The following is a 23732-nucleotide window of genomic DNA, read 5'->3' on the forward strand; positions in this document are numbered from 1 at the left end:
GGACCCAGGTACCAGACTACCAGCGCCTCACCCCGGCCCCAGCCTCAAGCCCCTTAGCATCGGCTAGCCCTGTTCCTGACTTCGACGTGGCTCAACTCGGGGCCCGAGATTCAATGTTTCTCCAGGTTGTGTTGGCAAGTACAATGGGGTATACATCTCGTTGAGAGTCGCGCGGTTGGCTCACAACGGTCAACGTTCTGGCTTGCGATATCGCAATTCCGTTGCGCTGCGCTTTCCTAAGCAGGACAACAACGCGCCAGCACACAGCATTCGCGAATCGCGTCTCTGGCGCCATGCCAATCATTCATCCGCAGCAGATGCGAATGGGATACCCTGCTGGGCCTAGCGATGAGTAATACCTGCAAAACAGACGAGCCAACCACTTACGATTCGCTCGCCGTCTGCTCACCAAATCAGTAGCGAGGATCATTGCTATTCTGGGCGTAGATCTCGACCGTCTGAGCAATCCGGAGATAAAACATCACGAATTGTTCAGCAGCCTCAACTCAGTATTTGTGATGGAAGCTACCATCAAGCCCATCAGCAAAGGCTTCGAGCTAATACCGTTACATGGCAGCTCTGCATATCAGTCATGTGCGAGATTGGACCAGATCACTAGACACTCAAATCTGAGTCACGAACAAGATTGCGGGCGCTGTATACTCATCCATCCACCCAGCGGTGACCGCATCCGGTGATTCCTAAACTTCCCTTTCCATCTGACGATCAACCCCTCAATCTTATCGCATCTCGGTCGGACGACAGTCGGATATCCGCTTTCACACATCTCGTGCGCCCTGATATCCCTGCCTTACCCGTCCCAGCCTGATTGACCTCGGATACATTTTCACCCACCGTCCGACCGCACATGCATCCTCACGAGCTAAACACCACGTTGCCGAAATTTCCGACCTAACCTCGGATCATGCGAAGCAGCGGATGATCCGCACCATAGCGCCCTTGCGCAACACTAGCCACATCCACACTCACGATGAACGTTTTTTCACACCGGATACGCCGCACGTGCCACCCAAGACCACGCCGACTAGAAATTTCCTTCGGCGACGCGGGCACCCGTACATACCGAGACCCTGCCGCAGGGTACCGCAGCCTCGCTTGAGCCCGAGGCTAGCATGTGTCCGTCCCACCCACTTTTCCGCCGCGAAAATTGCTGGCAGAAAAAGGGAAAATTTCTAGCAGCGGCTGGAGGTGGGTTAGCGGGAGGGTGCGTGTCATTGTGAGACCCTGTCGTGGATCTTGTCGTGGCAAGGGCAGGAATTTCTTGACGCAAAAATTGTAATGCTCATCTCACGATGCTTGGCGGAGGGGCGGGACGGATGGTCGGGCGAGTTTGTGCGAGGTCGAAGATTTCAGTTTTTGCAAGGCTGGGCGGGATCTGCCAACGTAGTGATGATGTAGATCTTCAGATTTGAGATTCTCGTTCAAAGGATGCCAGAATAAAGCGGTTCGTGATCCATCCATTAGTGAATGATGAGTCACGTGCAGCGCGCGGTGTTAAAAACTGATCGACCCGGCGTTAAGCATCCTCAAAGATTGCACGTGGCGTCGCGGGGTTTTCAGATCGAACGACACCTTATCTCCATCGGAAAAACCTTGGCCCCGCATTATGTATATCATCTCCGCAGTGTACACAGTACCTCCGGGTCCGTGTACATTTCGGAGATGAACGCGGATATCGTGTCTCAGCCGGTGAAGCATAGGTTTTATGCGCAGGACTGAATACACTTCGTAGCCAATGTAGTGTAACAGCCTTCTCCGCAAAATCATCAGAATAGGACAGGATGTGCAGCGTAGAAGCTATCAATAACGTAGTATTTCGTGCACTCATCACTCGTACGAAACCCTCCCAGTAACCGTTCAGGGTATTTTGCCTACCAGCGAACCTCAACCCTTATTAACACCTCCAGTTCCATGCGCTTACCAGCATTCCCACTTCTGCCCTCCCATACTAGCCAGCCGATTGAACAGCTCGTCTCGCAACGGCAGAGCAGTCACTTTGTACTTGATCGGCTCGCCAGCCTTCTGACTCTTGTCTCCTGGCATCGGAGGTCTGTCCTTCAGAACAATCTCCAAGCCATCCGCAACCTCTCTTCCCATCGCCCAGCCAATGACAAGCTTAGCCTTCCAGCCATACCCCCCAACCTTCTTCATCTCGCTGATGTCGCCAATGGGAATGCTCCACTGAGGGTGCAAATCTTCTCTCTCCTCGGTACCGACCTTCTCAATCGTGCTGTCCGTGGAGAAGGCGACACATGGAACCGTGGCTTTAGACGTGATGTACACATGGCCTTTGTGGCCGTGATACCTCCCTTTGAACTCCACAGGACCAGACGTGAGATTCTCGCCAGGCTTAGGCACAGCACCAAGCCGGTTCTTCGCGTGCATATTGCCGACCTTGGCTTTGACTTTGTCGGCGCCCATGGAGGTCTCGACGCCGCCTTTGACGGTGCCTTTGAAGAAGTTGAGGATCTTGCTTCCTTTCTTGCCGTGCTTGGAATCCTTGGCTGAGTCGATATCCGAGCCTGCCGTCTCGTGGGCGGTGGTTGGATCATGCGTCAGGGCTTCGTCGAGCTCTTCCTGAGTGGCATTGAGGGGCCAGTCTGCACCAGCAGCGCGCAGATCTTTCTCGCTGATCTCGGCGGGCTTGTCTGGCGGCGGTTCGTCGATGCGAGGTGGAGGCACAAGTGGTGCTTTGTTCGCTTCGCCGATACGCAGCAGTGTGATGGTGAGTTGAGCATTCGTTGGAACACCTTTAAGGAGGGTGTTGCGCAGCTCGAGAAGTTTTTGCCAATTGGGAAATTCACGGTTCAGGTAGGCGAACGCTGGCTGAATGACTGGATCGCCGAAGAAACTGAAGCCTACGCCAAAGGTGATGCCTTTCATGAACATGTAGGAAGTGACGAAGAGAGACATGAGGACAATAGGCGCGACGACCGCAGCTAAGCGGATGCGATAGCGATCTCGAGGAAAGGGAGGCGTAGGCGACAGTGCGTTCGCGAAACGCTCCCAGGTGTCAGTTGCATCAGCGAGGCCGTGCATGATGGGACGCATCTTACTCCACATCGCGGTCTCCATGGGCACTTTCGTCTTGTCATGTTTCTTCGTAGGCGTGCCACCGGCAGCTTTGTCTTTCGCATCGGCTGCGCTCATCGCAATAGAGGTAGGGTCTGGGACTGCATCTGCTGGAGAATCATCCTCCGCTGGCGGTTCACCTTGAGGATGTTTTCCGGTCGCGCTTGATAGTGCTATAGAAGCAATACCACTGACAAAGTTGCTAGCCTCTTGCTCAACTGCCTCTCCCTTGTGGTTCTCCGGGGCACCCGTGGCACTGTCATGACTGCCCAATGTTCCTGCCTTCGGCTTCTGAATACCTCCAGTGTTACTAGACACCAGAGCGATTGGGGCAGGTGGAAATAGTATCGGACGGATCGGTGGATAGGCGATGAGTGCCACGACGGTAAGGGATAGGACAGGGATTAGTAGATCGAGAAACCAAGCAGCAAAGTACGCCGCGCAAAACCAGGACGTTCGTCTCGTCTCGCGCCATGATCGCAATCGCATGATATGCTTTCCGAAGCCCATCATCCCGAGACCCTGTTGTAAAGTAAGTAAGGATTAGGTCATCTAAGGATACAAGGACCTACAATTGTCATATAGAGGCGCTCGATATTGCTCCTCAATTTGTCGGGTGAGAACTCTTCTTCGTCGGCAATATTGAGGTCGAGGCCACCGGGAGGCGGGTTTGGGATCTCTTTGACATGATACATTTGCTACTCTCGCGTCAGTACAAGTTGGAGCTAAGTTTACAGCACTTTTACCTTATTAAATCTTCGAACCAACACCCAGAGATCCTCGTTGTCCAATCCTCCCACAAGCGGCGCCTCCACCTTTTCTTTAGGCTCATTCCAGCCCAGATCTACAACCTCTTCTCCATGGGCCATCTGTGCAGCTCCAGCGAGCTCTGGGTTCTTTGCAGCCTCCAGAGCCAAGGCGTGACTCTCAGTCGGTTTGTCTGTTAATGTAGGTGTTGTGCCCTCCTCTTGACGAGGATCCTCCGCGGGAATGGGGAGCAAATCTTTGTAGACCACCCCGCCGGACATTTTCGCTAAGAATAAAGCTCACAGGATGGGAAGAAGGTGTATTGGAGAAACTGTGTCGTTGGAGGTTTGTTTGCGCAGAACCTACGCGTCCCTGCCATTGCGTCATTGGCGCGTGCACAAAGCCACACTACATCATCCATGAGGGAGATCTTGAAATGCCGATAACGAGCAACATCGCTTTCCCAAGTGGTAATTTTATTCGCGTTAACTGTACTTCAAATGGGAAGCGGGATTACACTAGGCTTTACATTTGTGAGGGTTTGCACGGGTCGGAGATGCTTCCGGTAAGCGTGTCCCTCAAAGTGCGTTTTCTTGAGGTCCCGTCACTCTGGGGAAACGCTCGCTTATCTATACCGCATCGAGGATCTGCGATCGTGATCCACTCCTTGTCCAGCTACCTTGTTTCCATGTTTCCAAGTGTGCGACTTGCTACTCACGATACAATCACCCCGTCTCAAGCAGTCAGGAGGATTGTATGCCCATCTCGTCAGACATTCGAACTTGGCAACGTCTAACGGTGCAATTGCCGTGCCACACTACCAATTCTGTATCACCCAATGAACCACACAAATCAAAAAGATAGTTGCTCGTCGTCGCAAACAACATACCAAGTACCAGGGATCGCAGCATTGCATATCTCAATCAGCTCCGTCGCTGGTCCGCGTGATGCTACCACCGGGTGCGACCCTTAGGGTCTGTCTATTGACATCTGCATCTGCAGGGCCCACTAAGCTTCAATTCCAAATCCATGATCAGCGTGCCTTCCTCATAACATAATTCGGCGCGCCGACCAAATGCCTTCTGTACATCATCAAGAGAGCAGCTCAACCCCGCATACTGAAGACGTCATCGCCAACAGGGTTCCTCGGTAATTACCCGGTGTAGTCATAAGCAGAGCAAACCTTCTTATACCTACAGTAGGACAACGTCCATAACATTCGAGCTGCCTTCAAAAGAAGCATACGACATGTCGGACGAGAAGAAGCAGAAGGCTAAGCAGGTTGCTGCCGAGAATGGCGTGTCCGTGACCACTAACGCTTTAGACCAAAATTGGAAACTGACGGTGACCAGAATCAATCCAGCTGGAGCAGCTGTGTTGGGCGCTGCACCCTTATATCTTGCCTTGGTCCCGTTGACGTTCGTATCCACAATTGTATAGCTAGAACTACAAAACACTGACGATGCCCCAGCTCCTATCTCACAAAACCCAACAGCGTCGTCCAGAAGCTCAGCGAGACTCTCATCAAACTGGTCCCCGGTGTTGGTATCTCATCCATCTCCAGTGGTCGAGCAATTCCAGCCCTCGCCGCCATCTATCTCTTCTGGACGTTCGGAGCCTCTGGAGCCGCTTCTGCTGCCGGACAGGCCATGGCTCGAGAAGAGGGGCTCGACAATGACCATCCGCGGAAGCACGTTACGAATTTAGAGGGGCTTCCTCTGCGCTTGCGATCTGCGCACTATGCCCTCATGGAGAACTTCCCAGGCTTTGCACTGGCTGCCGCGTTGGCACAGGTTATCGCTCCGACGGATTCCCAGGTGGTGAACCTGCTGGGTTTCCACGTGGTTGCGAAATTGCTGGTGCATTATCCGGCGTACCTCGCAAATATTGCGGTGCCTAGGACACTGGCGCATATTAGTGCTACGAGTGCGCTGATAAACGTTTGCTGGAGATTGGCTGCTGGCGCTTAAAGGTCAACAATGGGGAATGGAACCACTGCAGTGAGCGGGTCAGGAAGCGAGGATCAATTTGATGAACATACAAGACCATAGATCTACGGTTATGGTTGAGTATAGTACTGGCAATGCGTTATACTCAAATTCGGACCTTGATCACATCACTCCGCGCTTTAAAAGCCCAGTGAACTACCGTGAACGTAGTCTGTGGCGGATGCATGATATCTAACAAAATTATGGTAAATAACGCACCTTGTTCGTCATGGCACGAAGGCACAAGCCATAAGTGTAGCACACGTGTCGAACTTCTCCCTCAAATTTCATTCTAAGCGAGCCACTATCAATCCGAAGTCACAGTATAGACACCGTTTCGATGATTCTTATAGACCTCCTCAATGTCGTAGGAGGTTCTCAAGAAAGGCCCGGATCGGGCATCTCGTCGAGGGCTGTTTGTCCTGGAACTCTGTGATCAAAATGGATCGTGATCATGTGCAGTCAGGATGCTAGTTGCAGCAAAATGGAAGCCATTCTTTCGCAAGACCAATGCCTCGACTGTGCAGCAACTCGTCGTTCTGCTCCTGGGATCCCGATGAAAGTGATGCTCCCATTTGCGTCCGAAGGAACCAGCCAAAATGCTGAAGACGCAGCATATGTGTGTATTGTGTACCGTGCTTCCCCTTTCCCCCAATCGATCACCTCCTGGTATCGTCGAAGGCCATGTATCCTCTGACGTCCTGGCAGAGCTTCATCACCTCCTCGTGCCACTCTTTGCGTAAGTAGTGTTTCTAGTGTTCAAGACCAAGAGGACATTTTGAGTCTGCTGACTGTTCCACAGCGTGTAGACTTTAATGACAATCGACCTGGACTTTCGCGTCAATTCAGAAAGCTCCTCTTGAATAATGCACGAGTTCTGCGCAAATGTATACACTTTCAGCGATGTCCCACCGTCCTATCTCTTCAGCAGGCCAAAACACGGGGCCAGATCAGCGCCTGCCACGACTAGGCAGTTTAAGTGACAATGCTGCGACGCTCTAGATCGAAAATCTCATCCACAAGACAAGCTCAGGTTATCAACAACATCGGATGAATTGAGGGGGTGGGGGCGACGAAACGTTCGTGATGGGGCGATCCGATGCGTTGTTGCCGCGACAACGACTCGCGCGCTTGTTTACCAAGCGAGCGCGTGCGTCACTCACTTCCATTACCGGTGGTATACTACTGCAGACTTACGCAAAACATTCTATCCACACCGCCTGCACTTCGCAATGATGCCTATGGAACCTCCACCGCGACCGTCGAGCTCGCTCTTCGATGTTTACTTGCGCCTGCGCCCGTCTAAAGCTGGCGATCGCTTTCTTACCGTCGAGGATGGCGAAGCCAGCCACCCCACTCACATAACTATCAAACCACCTACCGATGATAAGCGCAAGAGAGCTGTCGAGCGATTTGCGTTTACGCAGGTGTTTGAGGAAGAGGCGCGACAAAAGGAACTGTTCAAGGGCATTGGCGTGATCCCTATGATTGAGGGCGTGCTCGGCGCTCCAGGACATCATGGACGAGATGGATTACTCGCAACTCTGGGCGTTACCGGCTCTGGCAAGGTAAGGCTACTGATGCATCTCCGCCTATGATCCAATACTCAAAACGGCGCAGAGTCATACAATTCTCGGAACAAAGTCACAACGAGGCCTGACACAGATGGCGCTCGACGTACTCTTCCAATCCACCGGAGAGCAGTTGGTTCAGTCCTTTTACGGCGCACCAGCTTTCACATCCCTCGCCGCGGCCGATGTATCAGAAGCGCACATTTTCACGGCAACCGCCTTCCTAGATTCTCTGTACGGCGACAACCAGTCCGAAGCGCGCTTCTCCCGGGCGCAAACACCCATGGCGGTTAGTACTTTTTTCATTTGTCTCCTCCTTTCTCTATCTAATTTTCCTTGTCATCATTCCTTCAACTGCCTCCGGAGGATGCGTGGCATTCTATCCTCCAAGCCACCTTCTCCACCCGCGCAAGTGCGGCCATACACTCGATTCGTCCCGTGAATGGCGCTCTTCAAAGCATTACCCGAGGTGTCTCGAATACAGGCTTACCCGAGAAAAAGGACTGCAGTTCATTCATAACGAATGGCGGATCGCGCTCGAACAAGATACCTAGACCCTCTGCGCTACCGCAGTCGCCGAGCGTTCACGATATCGATCTACCCATTGACGAGACCGCCGAGTATGCGATCGTAATCTCCATGTACGAAGTGTACAATGACCGTATATTCGATCTCTTGACCGGAAGCGCAACGAAGAGCAAGCATCCGAATCTGAAGCGACGGGCGTTGTTATTCAAGAGCACGGAACAGAGTCCGGACCGCAAGGTCGTGGCTGGTCTTACGAAGATCATTTGTGGAAGCTTTGAAGAGGCGCTCATGGTGCTCGAGACTGGACTCATGGAGCGCAAGGTAGCAGGCACCGGAAGCAACGCCGTCAGCTCGCGGAGTCATGGTTTCTTCTGCGTAGAGGTCAAGAAGCGCGATATGCAGCGCAAAGGACCCTGGTCAAGCAGCACGCTCACCATCGTTGACTTGGCTGGGTCTGAGCGTGCACGAAACGCGAAGACGGCTGGCGAGACACTGGCAGAGGCTGGTAAGATTAACGAGTCCCTCATGTATCTCGGTCAGTGCATGCAGATGCAGTCCGACCATCAAGCAGGCTCACGAGTACGTTCACCGACGCTCCTGTTACAATCCCTTACTGACACCACCTAGAACGTCGTACCCTTCCGCCAATGCAAACTCACAGAGCTCCTCTTCTCCAACTCATTCCCTTCGTCCAACCGCACAACCCACCACCACCACCCTCAGAAATCCATCATGGTCGTCACCGCCGACCCCAAAGGCGACTTCAATGCCACCTCCCAGATCCTCCGGTACTCCGCGCTCGCCCGCGAAGTCACCGTCCCGCGCATCCCCTCTACCACCTCAACACATATCCTTGCAACGGGCCCTTCAAAGTCCACAGGCACCTCCTCAGGCCGGACCACACCCTCCGCCATCGTTGAAGAGATGGACGCTGCTAACGCAGAGATCGCCCGCCTAACCGCCGAAGTCGAGATCTTCGCCCTGCGCCTCGTAGAAGAAACCGCCCGCAGGAAAGCAGCAGAAGCCTCCTGGCGCGCAGCCGAAGACTACATGCAAGATCTCGAGCAAGAAATCCGCGATGAGTGCTTCGCCGACATGGAATCCGCCGTCGCCGCAGAGCGCCGGCGATGGCAATCCGCGCTGGACAACGAGCAAGACTCACAGGCGCAACATCTTGATTCTAAGATTGATGTCGTTATCAAGGCGACTAAGGCGCAGATGCGGGATGAGATTAAGGTGTATGAGGACCCTGACCCTGCGCTGAGAGATCGGGTGGATGAGCTAGAGAGGGTAAACGAGGTGTTGATGGCGAGATTGGAGGCTAAGGAGCGCGAAGGACAGCTGAGGAGTTCGAGTCCGGTGAAGAAGATGAGGGTGCTTAAGGCGAAGAAGTGGGAGGATCCTGAGAGTGGGATGGGGATAGGGCTTGAGGACTAGTCGCTCTGAAGCTCAGGTCTCGTTAACGACGTTACGTATTTACGTGACATGATTGCATGAGCGGCGTTGTGTGTTTTTTGGGACATAATTGACTAATATTCCTGGACGATGTAGTAGCAGTCTTTGTATATCCGTGGTTCTTCGCGTTATGATTGATTGCTCTGCTCTCTGGAAACACATTCTTGCATATACGTGAGTATGATTGTGTTCGTAGGGGAGGAATTCCCAATCGTTGGACTTGGTCCCTTCTTCGTGAATCGTATCATGCTACCCTAGATATTTTCACCCCTTCGGACTCCAACAGCCCCAACCGCCGCAGATCTCGTATCCTGCCGACGCAGCTTTCTTGGTATTTACTCTCCCGGGCTGGCTCCTAACGCCGGTCTGCCATACAAAAGGTAGTCTATCCGAGAAGTGAAGTCCGACCCTTACTCATGTGGTACGCCGATAAGAATGCCTTAATAAGCACCGTCTAAAAGCCACTAGCACATCTTGTACGTGCCTTGACCGGTCGCCTGCCTGTGCATGTCCTCCGTGTTCAGCTTGTACGAGATTGTGATGTCCAAGTCCCTGTGGTTCTTCTCGCTCGGCCTGTTCTCGAGCTCGCCGACAATCTTCTCACCCTCCTCGACGGTCAACACATCCTGCAGGTAGAATACTGTCTGTTTCCAGTGCGTGTACTTCGTGTGAGGGCCGGTGGAGAACTTGATGGGTTTATGACAGGCGGAGAATTCGATGTCGAACCAGGCGATAATGGCGTGAATGAAGTCGGGGCGGCGAACGTTGAGCTCGTAAGGCAGTCGGAAGGAGAGATCGTCGACGGTGCACTTGTACAGGTCGAGAGTGATGACGGGGGCGGGGTCGGTAACGACAGCCTTAAGGTCGACGGTGTCGACGAGGGGCTCGGTCATGGCGGTGGCTTTAAGCGGGGTATAGTCGAAGCCCCAGACGTTGTCCCAGACTGTTCCTGTTAGTGGGTGACACTCTTCAAAGAAAGTTGCGCTACGTACAGCCAATCTTCTCGTCCTTGTACTCTCCGTCCTCAATACCCGCCATGAAGATGGTTGCCTTGTCCGGGAAGATCAACCCATCCTTGACGAGGTACTTGTCGCGCGCATACAGCACGGTGTCCAACATGGACTCGTAGAGAAGGAAGTATCCCATCCACTCCGATATTATAATGTCGACCTTATCGAACGGTAGCTTGACCTCCTCCATCTTGCCTTGTAGCAGCGTGATCTTGTCGCTCATGCCGTTGCGCTCGACAATCTCCTTCGCCTTGTCGATGATGGTGGACATGTCGACACCGATGACATGCTTAGCGCCTGCACGCACAGCGAACCTATCACACATGTATAAGCGTCTGCCGTCGGGCAGGAGGGTAGGTAGTCTAACATGCTCAAGATGGATGTACCGCATCCGACGTCGAGGACAACCTTGTCCTTGAAGAGGTGCCCGTTTTGGTAGATGGCGTCACGGTAGCTCTTGGTTCGGACCTCATCTTTCTACAAACAGAACGATTAGCGACTGTTTTTGTTGCGGTCGTGTGATGGCTCGGTACGCACCAGCATCTCCTCATGAATACCTTTATGCGCATATTAGTATAACTCTCGAATATTTGTAGACTGCTGTAACCGACCATGGTGGTTGTAGCTGTAGTTTGCAAACCATAGTCAGCAAAATCCTTCTTCTCAAGTCAAGCCTCATGCTGGCCACTGTGGAGCGAGGAGCGCCCACCTGTTAAAGTAATGCGCCTCGGAGTGCGCCATGGCAGCGAGCGGGTCGCTTCTGCCCCCGGTGTGTGAAGAAGCCATGGTGAGGAAAGTGATTTCTGAAGCAAGAGTACCAGACACTGTAGAGGAAGGTTCAAGACTGAGCGTTCCTCCCTGGTAGTAGTTTGCAAAGCGAAAATTCTATGCACGGTCCACATGCACAGCATGAGTTCTGCCCCGCCGGCGCGAAAACCGTTCTAGGCCCGAATTAGCCCAGAGTGATCAACCGTAAAAGGGATTGGTCTTAGTCTCAACATTTTGAAGCTTCACATTAAGAATTACGGGAAACAGAAACGCTACATTGCAATGATCTAAGCAACGATGATAGCTAAATACAGATAAGCGACGCTAAACAGCAGATTGCCTCCCTCCAACTTTAGTCGTACTGAGAGGGGTATATCGTTGCATTTTGGCACCTTCCTCCTACAATCATTGAAGTCGTGGTCTCGTAATCGTTAATCCAAATTCTTTTCGCCCTCATAAGATGATCGAACCAAAGCTCTCTATTGAGGATCATCTCCATGATATATTAGTGGAGGCGCAATCGTACACTTTGCCTGCCATGTCGTGGGCCTTTGTGCTGCGAGCTGAAATAGATATCCTACCTAGAAGGCACTCAGGCCCTTCAAAGGGTTTTGGCCACAGTCCGAGACGATCAATTTTGCCGGCGTCTGCAGTATTACCCCCTTCGCGAAACAATTTTGGACGCTTTTGAGATGCCGAGTAGATAGAAAACGGAAGGAAGAGATGGCCGTAGGGAAAACGGCGTCGTGCCTCATATTACAGGACTCATGGGGCCGCTTATCGAACCCGAATCCTGTGGAAGATCTCCATAAAGTCTCGCATGTCTGGTGCTGGTTAGCCAGGCTGAGGTGCACATGTGGAGCGCAACACGTACCTTTCGGTGTGGTGAATGTCAATTGGTACCTGCCTGACGGGCCCTTGGGCAATTTGTACCCATCAGTGAACATGTAAGGGTGAAGTTCACGGAACGAAATGGTCTGTGGCCCCACCCGCTTCATCCAGCTCTTATGTCCGATGTATTGGGTGACGAAGGCCGTCCAGATGGGAATAGTCTTCAATGGTCCACGACGAGGCGTAGCTTCGAACCGTACGCACCCTGAATCCGTGTCACGGAAGATGCGGATTGCATGCAAGTAAGAGTTATCCTGGATTTCCCTGTATTTGGTCAGTCACGCCTCTGTACAGGGCAACGGGATAGCACCGTACCCTCCGAACTCTTCTCGTTCTCCAGGTTGAAAGATGTCTTCTAAACCTGGCGGTGCTTGAGTGTTATCCTGTCGTTTCATAGCTACCATGGTGCTATAGAACAGCACCATACCTGGCCAGATCAGCTCGTGAATCCTCGCCCGGTTCTGAGAACGTACGTTCGTATAGTGTGAAGCGCAAATTAGCCCAAAGGTCGAGCCGGCCATCCTCGCGGTTCACACGACAGAGCTGCAAACTCGACTCGGTTCGCAACACTTTTAGTCCGGTAAGCGGGAAGCAGTAACGCATCCTTCGTCCGCTTGGATCGAGTGTCAGGAACAGGATCCTTGCTCGGTTGTCGTCAGATCGCCAATACAGCCTCACCCAGACGTTTGTCGCTTCAAAAGGCCTTAGCTATATTAGTCGGATCAAACGTTGCGTTTGGTTTACATACAGTTCCAGCACTTTCTCGAAGCCGTCTTTCATTAGACGCTCGATAGCTTGTGGCTCATCTCGTCCGAGGCACCGAGTTCTGATAACAATCAGTCAAGGTTAAATGGATGGAATGAGTCTGCTTACGCTTGTCCGAGAGTCTTGAAGGGGGGTAGAAGAATGCCTTCCATCAAGAATTTTCATCGCCCAATGAGCGGCCGGGCCACCCGAATCGTTAGAATTTAACGAGTAAGTGTTTGAAGATGCATTTGAGTAGGTGGGTGACTGCGGCACTTCTGGTACGATCGGCGGTATAAATGGTATGTCGCCATAGACTGGAGAACGTGGGGGAGGTGGTGGTGGCGGAGGCGGCGGAGGTGGATGTTGATGATGATAAGCTGGATATGTGGTGCCCCGTTCAACGATCGGCCTTGGAGGCAATGGAGGGTTGTGGTAGTGATACGGCTGGGGCGTTCGCGGCGCTGTGGGGTAAGGACTTAGTGGCCTGTACGGGTTCTGAAGATAGTACTCATATGCGCTATGCGTTTGCGGAAAGCAGGAATATACGTCTTGATACAAGAAAGAAGCCATCGCTCGGAGACGGGTATCGCCAGTTGCCAAGCGGAGGGGCCCTTTCGGAGATGGCGAGATGGAGGCTAAGAACAAGTAGAGAAGAGAACACAAGCATACCATGTGCACGTGGATCCACCGACAGCCTGGTGAAATAATCGTCAATTGGCTCCTGTTTCTTCAGTATCTTTGATAGCCGAGCCCGAATGTGGTCGACTTCGCCGTCCTCTTCCTTGCTATTCGTCGTTAAACACATCAATCACAGGCCACCACGACAACCTACCTCCTCAAGATATCATGCAAGCCTTGCAGATAGGTTCTATACATTTCCAAACGCGCACTTAAAGGGATACCTTGTGCCCCGCATCTCGTCGCACGCATCTTCCCAGATTTGCGCGTACGGTGGGGTACCGGGGAAAGCTCCAGGATGCTGTCGGCCCTTTCGCTTCGACTTGTTGAAGATGTTTCGGATGTCTTCCAGCGTATAACTCAGGCTAGGGAGACATATCTCGAGATCACGCAAGATGCGGCCAGCGTACCTGCCATAGCGCGACAATTCCAGGTCTTCGTGCAGTACATCAAGGGCGCTCGAGATGGCAAAGAGCTCGGCAATGTCGCCCTTGATCTCCTTTGAGTACTCTGGAATCTCGTCTAGGAAAGTACTGAGCGCGGTCGCTGTGTCTTGCGCATCTTTGGCATGGTCGAGGAGCCGCCAGTCCATGGGGAATCGCGTGATAGGATAACTGCAAGCGGGGAAAGAGACTACGGCATCGATATGCCCGAGATTCAAAAGACAACGAGAGAATTAGAGCGAAAGGGCGGACGAGTGGCAAGGCTGGGAATAAGCGTCTCTGGCGTGGGACCAGCGGCTTCAAAGTGAGGGACGGCAGGTTGTTGACGTGTCCAGCGCGAGTAGCAAGGCAAGCCGATGCACACCAATCAACGAAAACCCTGTATCGTACTGCACCTTGTCTGCCGCTGCAATTGTCCAACTCTTCACGTTCAATGCCTTTTTGCTCGTTGTTTTGGCCCCCAAACTGAAGTTTTCGATCCGCGGGCCACCTTTTCCCATGTGCGTGCGGCGTGCTGAGAGACGAGACCGTCTTCGTGCGCCTGACATGCAAGGCCAATTTAGCAGCGTCGGGCGACGGACCAAAGACGTGCGGCACGGCTGGGATGACCGCATCCATCAAATATGGAAGCGTCCTGCATGTTTGCCGAGAGAATCTGCGGTCTTCGCATTGGAAAGGCGTCTGATTGCTGATGGGAACGAGCTTCTGCCTGATCGGGCGCACGTAAACCTACATTAGTCGAGCATTGTAAGCCATGGAAGCATCAAAATAGAGAACAACTCATCATCAAGCTGCAAATATGTGCCGATGACATCGGAATGCTTCTGCGCTTCCTTCTGTGGTTGGGCAGATGGTGCGATGCATCTGCACTCGCTGCTAGGCAACAGCGTCCCCGCTAGATGTTCGTTGGTAATGCTGAAGAGCATCTCCAAATGCAAAGGCGCAACCACAAGATTAAGAAGTGAAGAGCAAAAGCGCACATTCGTAGAGATATCACGTCTTTATATTAGAGAGAGGAGAAGTAAGGCTGCGCCTCATTCTTCAGTGCCACGGCCAGCTGGCCGCCCTGGTTGTCTACTTTCAGGCATCAACGGAAATGTGCGATGCGAAAATACTTGCTATAGGTCCAGTGCGAAGGACGGATATCTGGGAGCCTGATCAGCCCCCGGTGTGCCATGCTAGGGGCCTGTCGGTCTTGTTCGGACCGCACGCATGGTCTCTTCGGCAGCGGGTTGTTGGTCTAGCAAGGATGAAGCCGAAGCCGCAAAGTGTGCCTCATTTTTGGAGCGCCTTCAGTCTCTCATCAACCAGCTTCGACACCATCTTCTCGAGGATCGCGAACTCGCCATTTGCGGTACCTTCGAAGTAGCCGGCTACGCTCTTCTCAACGTACTTTCCCACTTGGTCGACCTCAACATTGACCTCCTCGCCAACCTTCTTCGATGCCGTAACAACCTTCTCTTGTGTGTAGGCAATAATCATGACCTCCCAGAAGCCTTCAGGCCCATCCTCCACTTTTGTCACAGTCAAACTGGCTCCATCGATGGTGACGTATCCTTTGTACACCACATATCTAAGAACGTTTGCATCGCGCGGTTTGAAGCGAAAGGTGAGCGCGTTTCCGTCGGGAGTGATAGACTCTATGGTCGCGGTCGTGTCGACATGGCCTTGCACAAAGTGGCCCCCCATGCGTGTTGACGCTGAAACAGCGCGTTCAAGGTTCACTTTGGAGCCCTGTGTGAGCGAGCCCAAGTTCGTTTTGCGGAGAGTTTCGGGAGCGACGCCGACCTTGAAGGAAGTCTTGTCGAAATCCGTAACAGTTAAACATGTTCCTATGAACTTGTTAAGCCCTCTCTTGCAACATTTAGAGTTGCCCTACCATTGATGGCGATACTGTCCCCCAATTGAGCGCCTTCCAAGATGGCTTGTGCATCGCTGATGGTGAGCGAGGTTCCGCCGCCTCCGCTCGCTGTTTTGTCAAGCTGCTCTAGGGCAGTGACAGCTTTGCATTGTTAGCTGGAAGATGCAGGCAGTGGGAATGGGAACCGATCCCTTACTCCCTATAATTTCCACGAGGCCGGTAAACATTGTCAATGGTGGGTGACACATTAGCAGTGGCGGGGTCAACAGAGCCAAGATGCCTCGGTCTGCCGTCTGCGCCAGAGCTTTGGCCTCGGGCGGGGAACTTCGGGGGTCTCGAGATCTCTTAGATGCGTGAAGCCAAGCTGTCTGATCTTTTGACCTCTTGCGCATATACTCTTCAATATGTTCGTCCGATCCTCCGAAAGCGTTTTTCGGTCTTCGCTTTCGCAAATCCGAAGCAATTGGTCCAGAACCCCGTCGCGAAGATGCCTAGCATCCGCAGCACGCGATGGCAACGGTACACTTCCGCTGGCGGGCATCAAGGTCCTTGACATGACCAGAGTCTTAGCCGGTGTATGTCCAGTCGCTGAGATCTCACATTCTTTCACTAACCATGGGATAGCCTTATTGCACACAAATTCTTGGTGACCTTGGGTAAATGGCAACCGTACGGTCCAACGATCCGAAGTTGGGAGCTTTGAGGGTCGAATTGACATTTTTTCAGAGCGGATGTCATCAAGATTGAGCACCCTACCAGAGGAGGTATGCGTGTGTTCTATGCGCGTCCGAGCATGTTGTTGATTGTTGCGAATAGATGATACTCGAGCTTGGGGCCCGCCGTACGCTAAATACGTCAACAGTAACGAGGAAGGGCCTGGCGAAAGTGCCTATTATCTAGCTGTAATTACGCCGAAATTTTCACAAGGATTGAGCTGACTTGACCTAGGTCAACAGAAACAAAAGATCCATTGGTCTTTCGTTCGCTCACCCTGCCGGCGTCGATATCCTGCACCGATTAGTGAAGGAATGCGATGTACTCGTTGAAAACTACCTTCCCGGGTCGCTGGCCAAATATGCGATGGATTACGCTACAGTCTCTAAGATAAACCCTGGCCTTATTTATGCCAGCATAACTGGCTATGGACAGACAGGGCCTTACAGCAACCGGGCCGGTTACGACGTAATGGTTGAAGCGTACGTGCATGGAGTCTCGCACCAGTAGCATACTAACATGAAGCAGCGAGTTCGGATTGATGCACATTACGGGTGCCCGCGACGGTCCTCCAGTCAAAGTCGGGGTCGCTGTGACCGACCTTACCACGGGATTGTATACTTCAAACTCGATCATGGCGGCACTGCTCAACAGAGTCAAGTCTGGAAAAGGTCAGCATATTGACGTGGCGCTCAGTGACTGTCAAATTGCAACACTTGCGAACATCGCTAGCTCGGCCCTCATCAGTGGCCAAAAGGACTCGGGACGATGGGGTACTTCGCATCGTGAGTTCAACCGTGCATGGGCATACTCCATAAGCTTACCAGTTGTAGCGTCAATCGTACCGTACAAGGCATTTAAAACCTCCGATGGCGATATTCTTCTAGGTGGGGGCAATGACCGCCTGTACGGTGTGCTATGCACAAGGATCGGTAAGCCAGAATGGATACTAGACGAAAGATTCAAGACGAACGCCCTTAGGGTACAGAACCGCGATGCTTTGGAAGACTTGATTGAAAGCGAGACGAAGAAGAAGACTACAGCAGAGTGGCTTGACATTCTAGAAGGCTGTGGGATGCCATACGCAGCCATCAATGATGTTCAAGCAACACTAAATCATGACCACACCATCGCTCGCGGAATGGTGCAACAAGTCGAGCACCCATCTTGTGGCCCGATCAAGCTCGTGAATACGCCGGTAAAATACTCCGAATCGACACCGGGCATTAGAACGCCACCTCCAACTCTGGGCCAACATACTGACGAGATACTGCGAGATACACTTGGTATGGGATCGGAAGACATTGAGAGCTTGCGAAGTGAAGGTGTTGTAGCATAGACCTATACAATATGAATTGGCATTGGATGTCAACATACACTAGTAAACAATGCTTTTTTTCCAGAGCTGTTTGAAGGAGGAACGTTCGCCTGCACCTCGCATTAGTCAACCGTGCATTCGCCGCTAGGTCCAGTCCAGCAACAACCTTCGCCGATCGGGCACTCCACACGGCGCATCACCGTGCCCTTCCACAGTTGCGCCCGCAAGTGCAGACAACCTATCTTTTACCTGCGATACTGTCGCAAACATTCCTTATAGGACATGGATCCTCCAAATCATAGGACAGCGGATCCCACAGCGCTCAATCGCCCAAGTCCCGTGAGCGGCGCATCTGCCCAAACTAACCTCTCCACATCTACGGCGCAACCCGCACCAAACGCACCCATACCACCTTCACCATGGGCCTCGCAAAACACTATCGCTTCTACTTCGAACATTAGCGGCCCGTCTTTTCCACAGTTTTCGGCTGCTACGGCTGAGATTCTCAAAAGATTGCAAGCAAACCAGGGAAATGCAACAGCTGGAACCGCTGCTTTCGAGGCCAAGCGAGCAGAGGTGCTACAGAACTACGTTACCAGCGATAAGCTCCCGACGCCCCCACCAATAGCTGGAAATGGAAGGAGGGGCAGAGGTGGAAGACTGGGAACGCCATTGAAGACAGAGGGTGGTGCGGGCTCAGCGGGGTCGACGCCCGCTTCCAGGGGATCAGGCAGAGGCAAAGGCAGAGGTCGGGGGAGAGGTGGTGGAAGAGGCGGAAAAAGAAAGAGGACGGAGAGCGAGGACAGCGATGTGAATGCGCCGCATCTGGCTCTGGTTCTATTGTAAACTGACTCCTAACAGGGAGACTCTGATATCTCTGACTCGTATACGCCATTGCCAACACGGACGAAGTCTGGTCGCAGCGTGAACAGGCCCGTCGCATTCGTTCCCACCCTTCCAGAGCCTACACAAACGGTCAAACGGAGGAGATCTACAAAGACGATCCTCGCGGCGCAGTGCAAGGTTTGCCATCGCGGCACCGATCCTACCAACAACCGCATCGTTTTCTGCGATAGCTGCAATACAGCATATCATCAATACTGTCACAACCCGCCGATAAACAATGAAGTTGTCAATGTGCTGGAGAAGGAATGGTTGTGCGGACCCTGCGAGCGATCAAAACAGGTCGTCATCGAGGGAACAGACGGCCTGACCGCTGCGGAAGGACTGTCTATCGATGAAGTGAGTCCTTGATAACCCCTACGCGAATATGACTGACATGAAATAGAAACGCGCATATTTCTCAACCCTCCCACAAGCACGTTTAGTATCTCTTCTCCTGCATGCCTCGATACGCCACCCAGAACTGCCGGTCTTTCCCCCCAACGTCCACGACGTGATCCCAGACCAGGCCACATCACCTTCGAATCCATCAATACCCAAATTCGTCCCACAGTCAACATCAACATCGAGACCACAGAACGGCCACGGCTCAACAAGCGGCACCCTGCGCTTCCAGCAGCTCACAAATGCAAGCGGGTCAGATGTCGACCCTTCAGAGGCTCAGCTCCTCGGCGAGATGAGCATCCACCGCCCCTCAACTATGAATCCTCCATCAAATCCGAATGGCGGATCAGATCAAGCAGACTATGATGATGGCTACGACAGCGATCCTCCTGCAAACTACCCCAAAGCCGGAAATGGCCTTGCGCGCACGCTCCGTCCCGAATCTGAAGACCTGCAATGGCTAGTAGATGACAATTTTGAAGTGTTCTCTCATGGCTGGAAGGGAGATGGTTCTGGCATGGGCGCCGATGGCGTCCTCGCTGACGCGATGGAGGGCGTTCAATCTGGAAGGGCTTAGCAAGTCGGCAATCCGCGCGTGAATTCGCAGTTCAGGCCTGGCGGTTTGAAGCGGACGAAAAGGGTGAGGTTCTGGCATGAGGATGAGACTATCGATCCGAGCGATCATGAGGAGACCGGGGCGGATGACGGTGATGGGAGTAGTGAGCTGAGCGAGATGAATGAAGGCCATATGAGGGGGCTCTTGGCGGAGATGATGCCTCCGAACTGGAGGGATATGCCAGTCTTCTCGAACTCGCCGACGCCGGACGAGGATGAACATGAATAAACAGTATTCTACAATGCTTCTTACGGAAATTGTATGGCATAGTGGTGATGCGTCTCTGGGTACGTTACGTTTGTACCCAAGGTAAACTCGGGATCGGACAATGTATCCTAGGGTAACTTGACCTCACGCACAGCGAATGCTCTTCTTGTGTATCGAGCCACAAAGTGTCACACGAGGAGCTTGCTGAAATGAGCCCATGTGTATTTCTAAATGCTCTCTGACGTTCAACAGCAGTCTGATCCTCTTCTCGATATCTATTCACGCATGTAAGTGATTGATCGCGGTATAAATCCCCCCGAATACTACCTTTTCTTTGACAGTACCGAAGTATATTGTATTTTATTCTTGTGGAATCACTGGTATCAACAAAACTCTCCTCTGCACGACTCGCTGGTCACAGAATCAATCCCTTAACTCCTCAAGCATACAGTGCCTAAAGCCCACGAAGAAGCCCGAAATGAAGTAGGCTGGACAAGCAACCTAACCCTCCTCCTGGTCCATCCCGTCTCTGCCCCTCTTTCCCTTGAACCCACCTGCACCGCCTCGCCTCCCACGTTTGTCGTGAATCTCCTTCATCTCCTTGACAGCTACCCTCTGCGCTTCACCCACTCGTTCAGCCAGCACCATAGCCTCGTCCTTGTGCACAACCTCCTCCTCGATCTTCGTCCCCAGCGCCGTCTCCGTCCGCAGCCATATCTCCACATCGTACTGCGTGACGAAAGAGATGGCTTTACCACTCTTACCAGCACGGGCTGTGCGCCCGACGCGGTGCACGTAGGTCTTGCTATCGGGCGGTAGATCAAGATTGATAACAAGGTCGACAGAGGGAATGTCCAGACCGCGGGCAGCGACGTCAGTCGCAACAAGGATATCGCGGGATCTCGACTTGAACTTCTGAAGGGCACCTAGACGACTTGACTGGCTTAGCTGGCCATGAAGGGGAATGGCGCCGAAGCCGAGGGTGCGGAGGAGGATGGCTATCCGTTGTGTTTCGTTCACTGTGCGCGTGAAGATGATGGTTGGGTGGCCGATAGCGTCGTTAAGAATGTGGATTAAGTAGAGGTCTTTGTGTTTGTGGGGGAGGAAGATGTATCTCTGCATCAGGGTGGATACAACTTGGTGGGAGCTGGAAGAGATGCTGACGCGGACGGGGTTATGGAGAGCGGCGCGCTGGAGGTTCTCTACTTTGGTGGACATGGTGGCCGAGAAGAGGTAGGTATGGCGCCCCTCTCGTGGAAGTACCTTTAGGATTTTATCGAGGATGGGACCAAAATCGAGATCGAGGAGCCGGTCGGCCTCATCCATGACTAGGTACTTCAAGTGCTTCAATGAGAAGCCCTTGGTGTTCTCCAGATGATCCAGTAATCGTCCCGGCGTGGCAACCACAATATGCGGCCGCTTACTGAGCGCGATAGCCTGTGCGACCATGTCCATCCCGCCCACGAGCGTAGCACATTTGACATTAATGATGCTTCCAAGCGCCTCGACCTGCTGTGAGATCTGATACGCCAGCTCTCGCGTTGGCGCAAGCACGAGTCCGAACAGAGCTTGTGGTTTCTCCATGAGCGACTGGAGGATAGGTAGTACAAATGCGGCTGTCTTTCCAGATCCTGTCTCCGCCAACCCAATTACATCGCGTCCTTCAAGTGCCAGCGGTATCGATTGTTCCTGAATGGGCGTCGGGTGCGTAAATTTGAGGTTGGCGCAGGCTTCGCAAAGCTCCTCTCGTACGCCGAGGTCTGCAAAAGTCTTTTTTGAAGTTTCTCCTACATCGGCTGGTGTGCTCTCTTCCTCTTCGTCTACCTCCTCTTCACCGTCTACCACGTCATCTTCACTCGATTCAGGCGCGGGTTCTGGGACTTTGCGCTCGGCGGGCTTCGGGGTGGTTTTGGAAGGTCGTTCGGAGTGCTTGGAAACTTTGGATTTCTGTGCATAAGGCCCCGCAGCATTCGTGGGCGCATCGAGCTTTCTTCTTTTAATTGCAGGCATATTGTCGTGTTGCTGTGCAAGCGTCGATGGGCGGGCGGACGACTCGTTGAGACAAATTTCCCTATCGATAAGCTCAACGCGCGCCAAGATTTCGAGAAATTTTGGGGTAGTCGCAACCTTTCACCGCACTCCAAAAACGGTCAAGCAAACACATCGACCTACCGGGAGCGAGGTCTTACTCAGTTGTTCTAATTAGCGAACTCTGAGACTCACACTCTTCGGACCTGCTATACTTCTCCGTCATGGCGCGAGGAACCAGCGGCCGCCGGAAGCAGTCCGTCGCGGACAAGCAAGCCGTGCAAAAGCCAAAGGAGGGCAACCCTAAAAGCATGGTTATTCGGATAGGTGCCGGCGAAGTCGGATCCAGCGTCACGCAATTGGTTCAGGACGTACGACAAGTCATGCAGCCAGACACCGCAGTGCGATTAAAGGTTCGTTCGCATTCCTACCATCCAGCTTACGCCTTGAGCAGCAATTGACCAAATGTAGGAACGGAGAGCGAACAAACTCCGAGACTACACCACCATGGCCGGCCCTCTCGGCGTAACCCACCTCCTCCTCTTCTCGCGCTCCGAGTCTGGGAACACAAACATGCGCCTCGCAAAGACACCCCACGGTCCCACCCTCCACTTCCGCGTCGAGAAATACTCGCTGTCGAAAGACATCATGAAGAGCGTCAAGCACTACCGCGCCGACGCGAATGCTTACAACGTCGCTCCCCTCCTAGTAATGAACAACTTCCTCACTTCAGACGCCGATCGCGATAAGTTGGGCGAGGCAGCACCGCCAAAACATCTCGAGAAACTAGTCACAGATATGTTCCAGGGCCTGTTTCCGCCTATTCAACCGCATACTACGCCTTTACACACGATTAAACGGGTATTACTTCTCAACCGCGAGCCGCCGAAGGAGAATGACAATGGAACAATTACGGTTAGCGTAAGACATTATGCTATTACAACCAAAATAACTGGGGTACCGAAAGCAATACGGAGGTTACACGCTGCAGAGAAGCTCATTAAGAGTCGGGAGAAGAAGGGCCGGGGACTGCCAAATCTGGGAAAGCTCGAGGACGTAGCAGATTATATGCTGGATCCATCCGCCGCAGGGTACACATCTGCTAGCGATACGGAAGCTGATACGGACGCTGAGGTCGAGGTCACCGCGCCGGTACGGACAAAGGTCATGTCGAAGAAGGAGCGTGAGCGCCTGAAGTTGGGCGAAGGAGCATCAAAGTCGAAAGCGAGCGGGCCGAGGGTCGAGAAGCGCGCTGTTAAGCTTGTCGAAATTGGTCCGAGGCTGAAGTTGAGGCTGACAAAGGTGGAGGAGGATGTTGCTGGTGGGAAGGTCATGTGGCACGAGTTTGTCACAAAGACTAAAGAAGAGCAAAAGGAATTAGATGTTCTGTGGGAGAAGCGCAATAAGGAGAAGGCAGAGCGAAGGAGGATCCAAAGGGAGAACATCGAAAAGAAGAGGAAGGAGAGGGGTGAGAAGGGCGAAGACGAAGTGGATGAGGATGAAGAGATGGAAGATGTTGACGAGTATGACATGGATGACGATGTCTGGCATGATGAGGATGGAGAGGTTGAGGAGGATGAAGATGATGATGAATAGCTGGGACGCATTCATGAGCGTATAATGATACCCATTTCCCATCTATCTCGTCGCGATGTATACTATTCGTGGAGCTGTCTCTGCGTCAGCGAATCCAGCTACAGCAGAGCGGATGGGAGAGATACCAAGTTATCTGATCGACAGGCCTGGTCTGCGACTGTTCATCCTCGGAAGCAGCACCTAGCC

General features: G+C 52.8%; 8 protein-coding genes across 8 annotated transcripts; 4 read left to right on the top strand and 4 right to left on the bottom strand.

Moving 5' to 3' along the window:
* Positions 1-1938: 1938 nt before the first annotated feature.
* N0V89_008868 (uncharacterized protein) lies at positions 1939-4121 on the bottom strand (the record flags this gene model as incomplete). The annotated part of the gene is made up of 3 exons (XM_056217621.1): positions 1939-3615; positions 3666-3791; positions 3840-4121. The coding sequence occupies 3 exons, from the start codon at positions 4119-4121 to the stop codon at positions 1939-1941; spliced, it is 2085 nt and encodes a 694-aa protein (XP_056069177.1).
* A 967-nt stretch (positions 4122-5088) lies between these two features.
* On the top strand, positions 5089-5810 carry N0V89_008869 (uncharacterized protein; the record flags this gene model as incomplete). The annotated part of the gene is made up of 2 exons (XM_056217622.1): positions 5089-5258; positions 5312-5810. 2 exons carry the CDS (start codon positions 5089-5091, stop codon positions 5808-5810), a joined length of 669 nt encoding a protein of 222 aa, XP_056069178.1.
* Positions 5811-7063: 1253 nt separating this feature from the next.
* N0V89_008870 (uncharacterized protein) lies at positions 7064-9364 on the top strand (the record flags this gene model as incomplete). The annotated part of the gene is made up of 4 exons (XM_056217623.1): positions 7064-7396; positions 7449-7688; positions 7766-8506; positions 8555-9364. 4 exons carry the CDS (start codon positions 7064-7066, stop codon positions 9362-9364), a joined length of 2124 nt encoding a protein of 707 aa, XP_056069179.1.
* Positions 9365-9846: 482 nt separating this feature from the next.
* HMT1 (Nuclear SAM-dependent mono-and asymmetric methyltransferase) lies at positions 9847-14068 on the bottom strand (the record flags this gene model as incomplete). Its single annotated transcript, XM_056217624.1, has 13 exons — positions 9847-10325; positions 10375-10706; positions 10760-10869; positions 10930-10949; positions 11004-11017; positions 11102-11277; positions 11947-11984; positions 12035-12315; positions 12367-12478; positions 12525-12620; positions 12730-12743; positions 12800-12877; positions 13701-14068. The coding sequence occupies 13 exons, from the start codon at positions 14066-14068 to the stop codon at positions 9847-9849; spliced, it is 2118 nt and encodes a 705-aa protein (XP_056069180.1).
* A 1126-nt stretch (positions 14069-15194) lies between these two features.
* RIB5 (Riboflavin synthase alpha chain) lies at positions 15195-16007 on the bottom strand (the record flags this gene model as incomplete). Its single annotated transcript, XM_056217625.1, has 3 exons — positions 15195-15751; positions 15799-15921; positions 15977-16007. The coding sequence occupies 3 exons, from the start codon at positions 16005-16007 to the stop codon at positions 15195-15197; spliced, it is 711 nt and encodes a 236-aa protein (XP_056069181.1).
* An 853-nt stretch (positions 16008-16860) lies between these two features.
* Positions 16861-19676, top strand: N0V89_008873 (uncharacterized protein; the record flags this gene model as incomplete). Its single annotated transcript, XM_056217626.1, has 5 exons — positions 16861-16976; positions 17023-17824; positions 18092-18646; positions 18674-19054; positions 19101-19676. 5 exons carry the CDS (start codon positions 16861-16863, stop codon positions 19674-19676), a joined length of 2430 nt encoding a protein of 809 aa, XP_056069182.1.
* Positions 19677-20423: 747 nt separating this feature from the next.
* RRP3 (ribosomal RNA processing protein) lies at positions 20424-21932 on the bottom strand (the record flags this gene model as incomplete). Its single annotated transcript, XM_056217627.1, has 1 exon — positions 20424-21932. The coding sequence occupies one exon, from the start codon at positions 21930-21932 to the stop codon at positions 20424-20426; it is 1509 nt and encodes a 502-aa protein (XP_056069183.1).
* Positions 21933-22174: 242 nt separating this feature from the next.
* On the top strand, positions 22175-23546 carry SSF1 (rRNA-binding ribosome biosynthesis protein; the record flags this gene model as incomplete). The annotated part of the gene is made up of 2 exons (XM_056217628.1): positions 22175-22363; positions 22422-23546. The coding sequence occupies 2 exons, from the start codon at positions 22175-22177 to the stop codon at positions 23544-23546; spliced, it is 1314 nt and encodes a 437-aa protein (XP_056069184.1).
* Between the last annotated feature and the right edge of the window lie 186 nt (positions 23547-23732).

The sequence above is a fragment of the Didymosphaeria variabile genome (genome assembly GCF_027946475.1).
Source record: "Didymosphaeria variabile strain IMI 356815 chromosome Unknown scaffold_6, whole genome shotgun sequence".
NCBI lineage: Eukaryota > Fungi > Ascomycota > Dothideomycetes > Pleosporales > Didymosphaeriaceae > Didymosphaeria > Didymosphaeria variabile.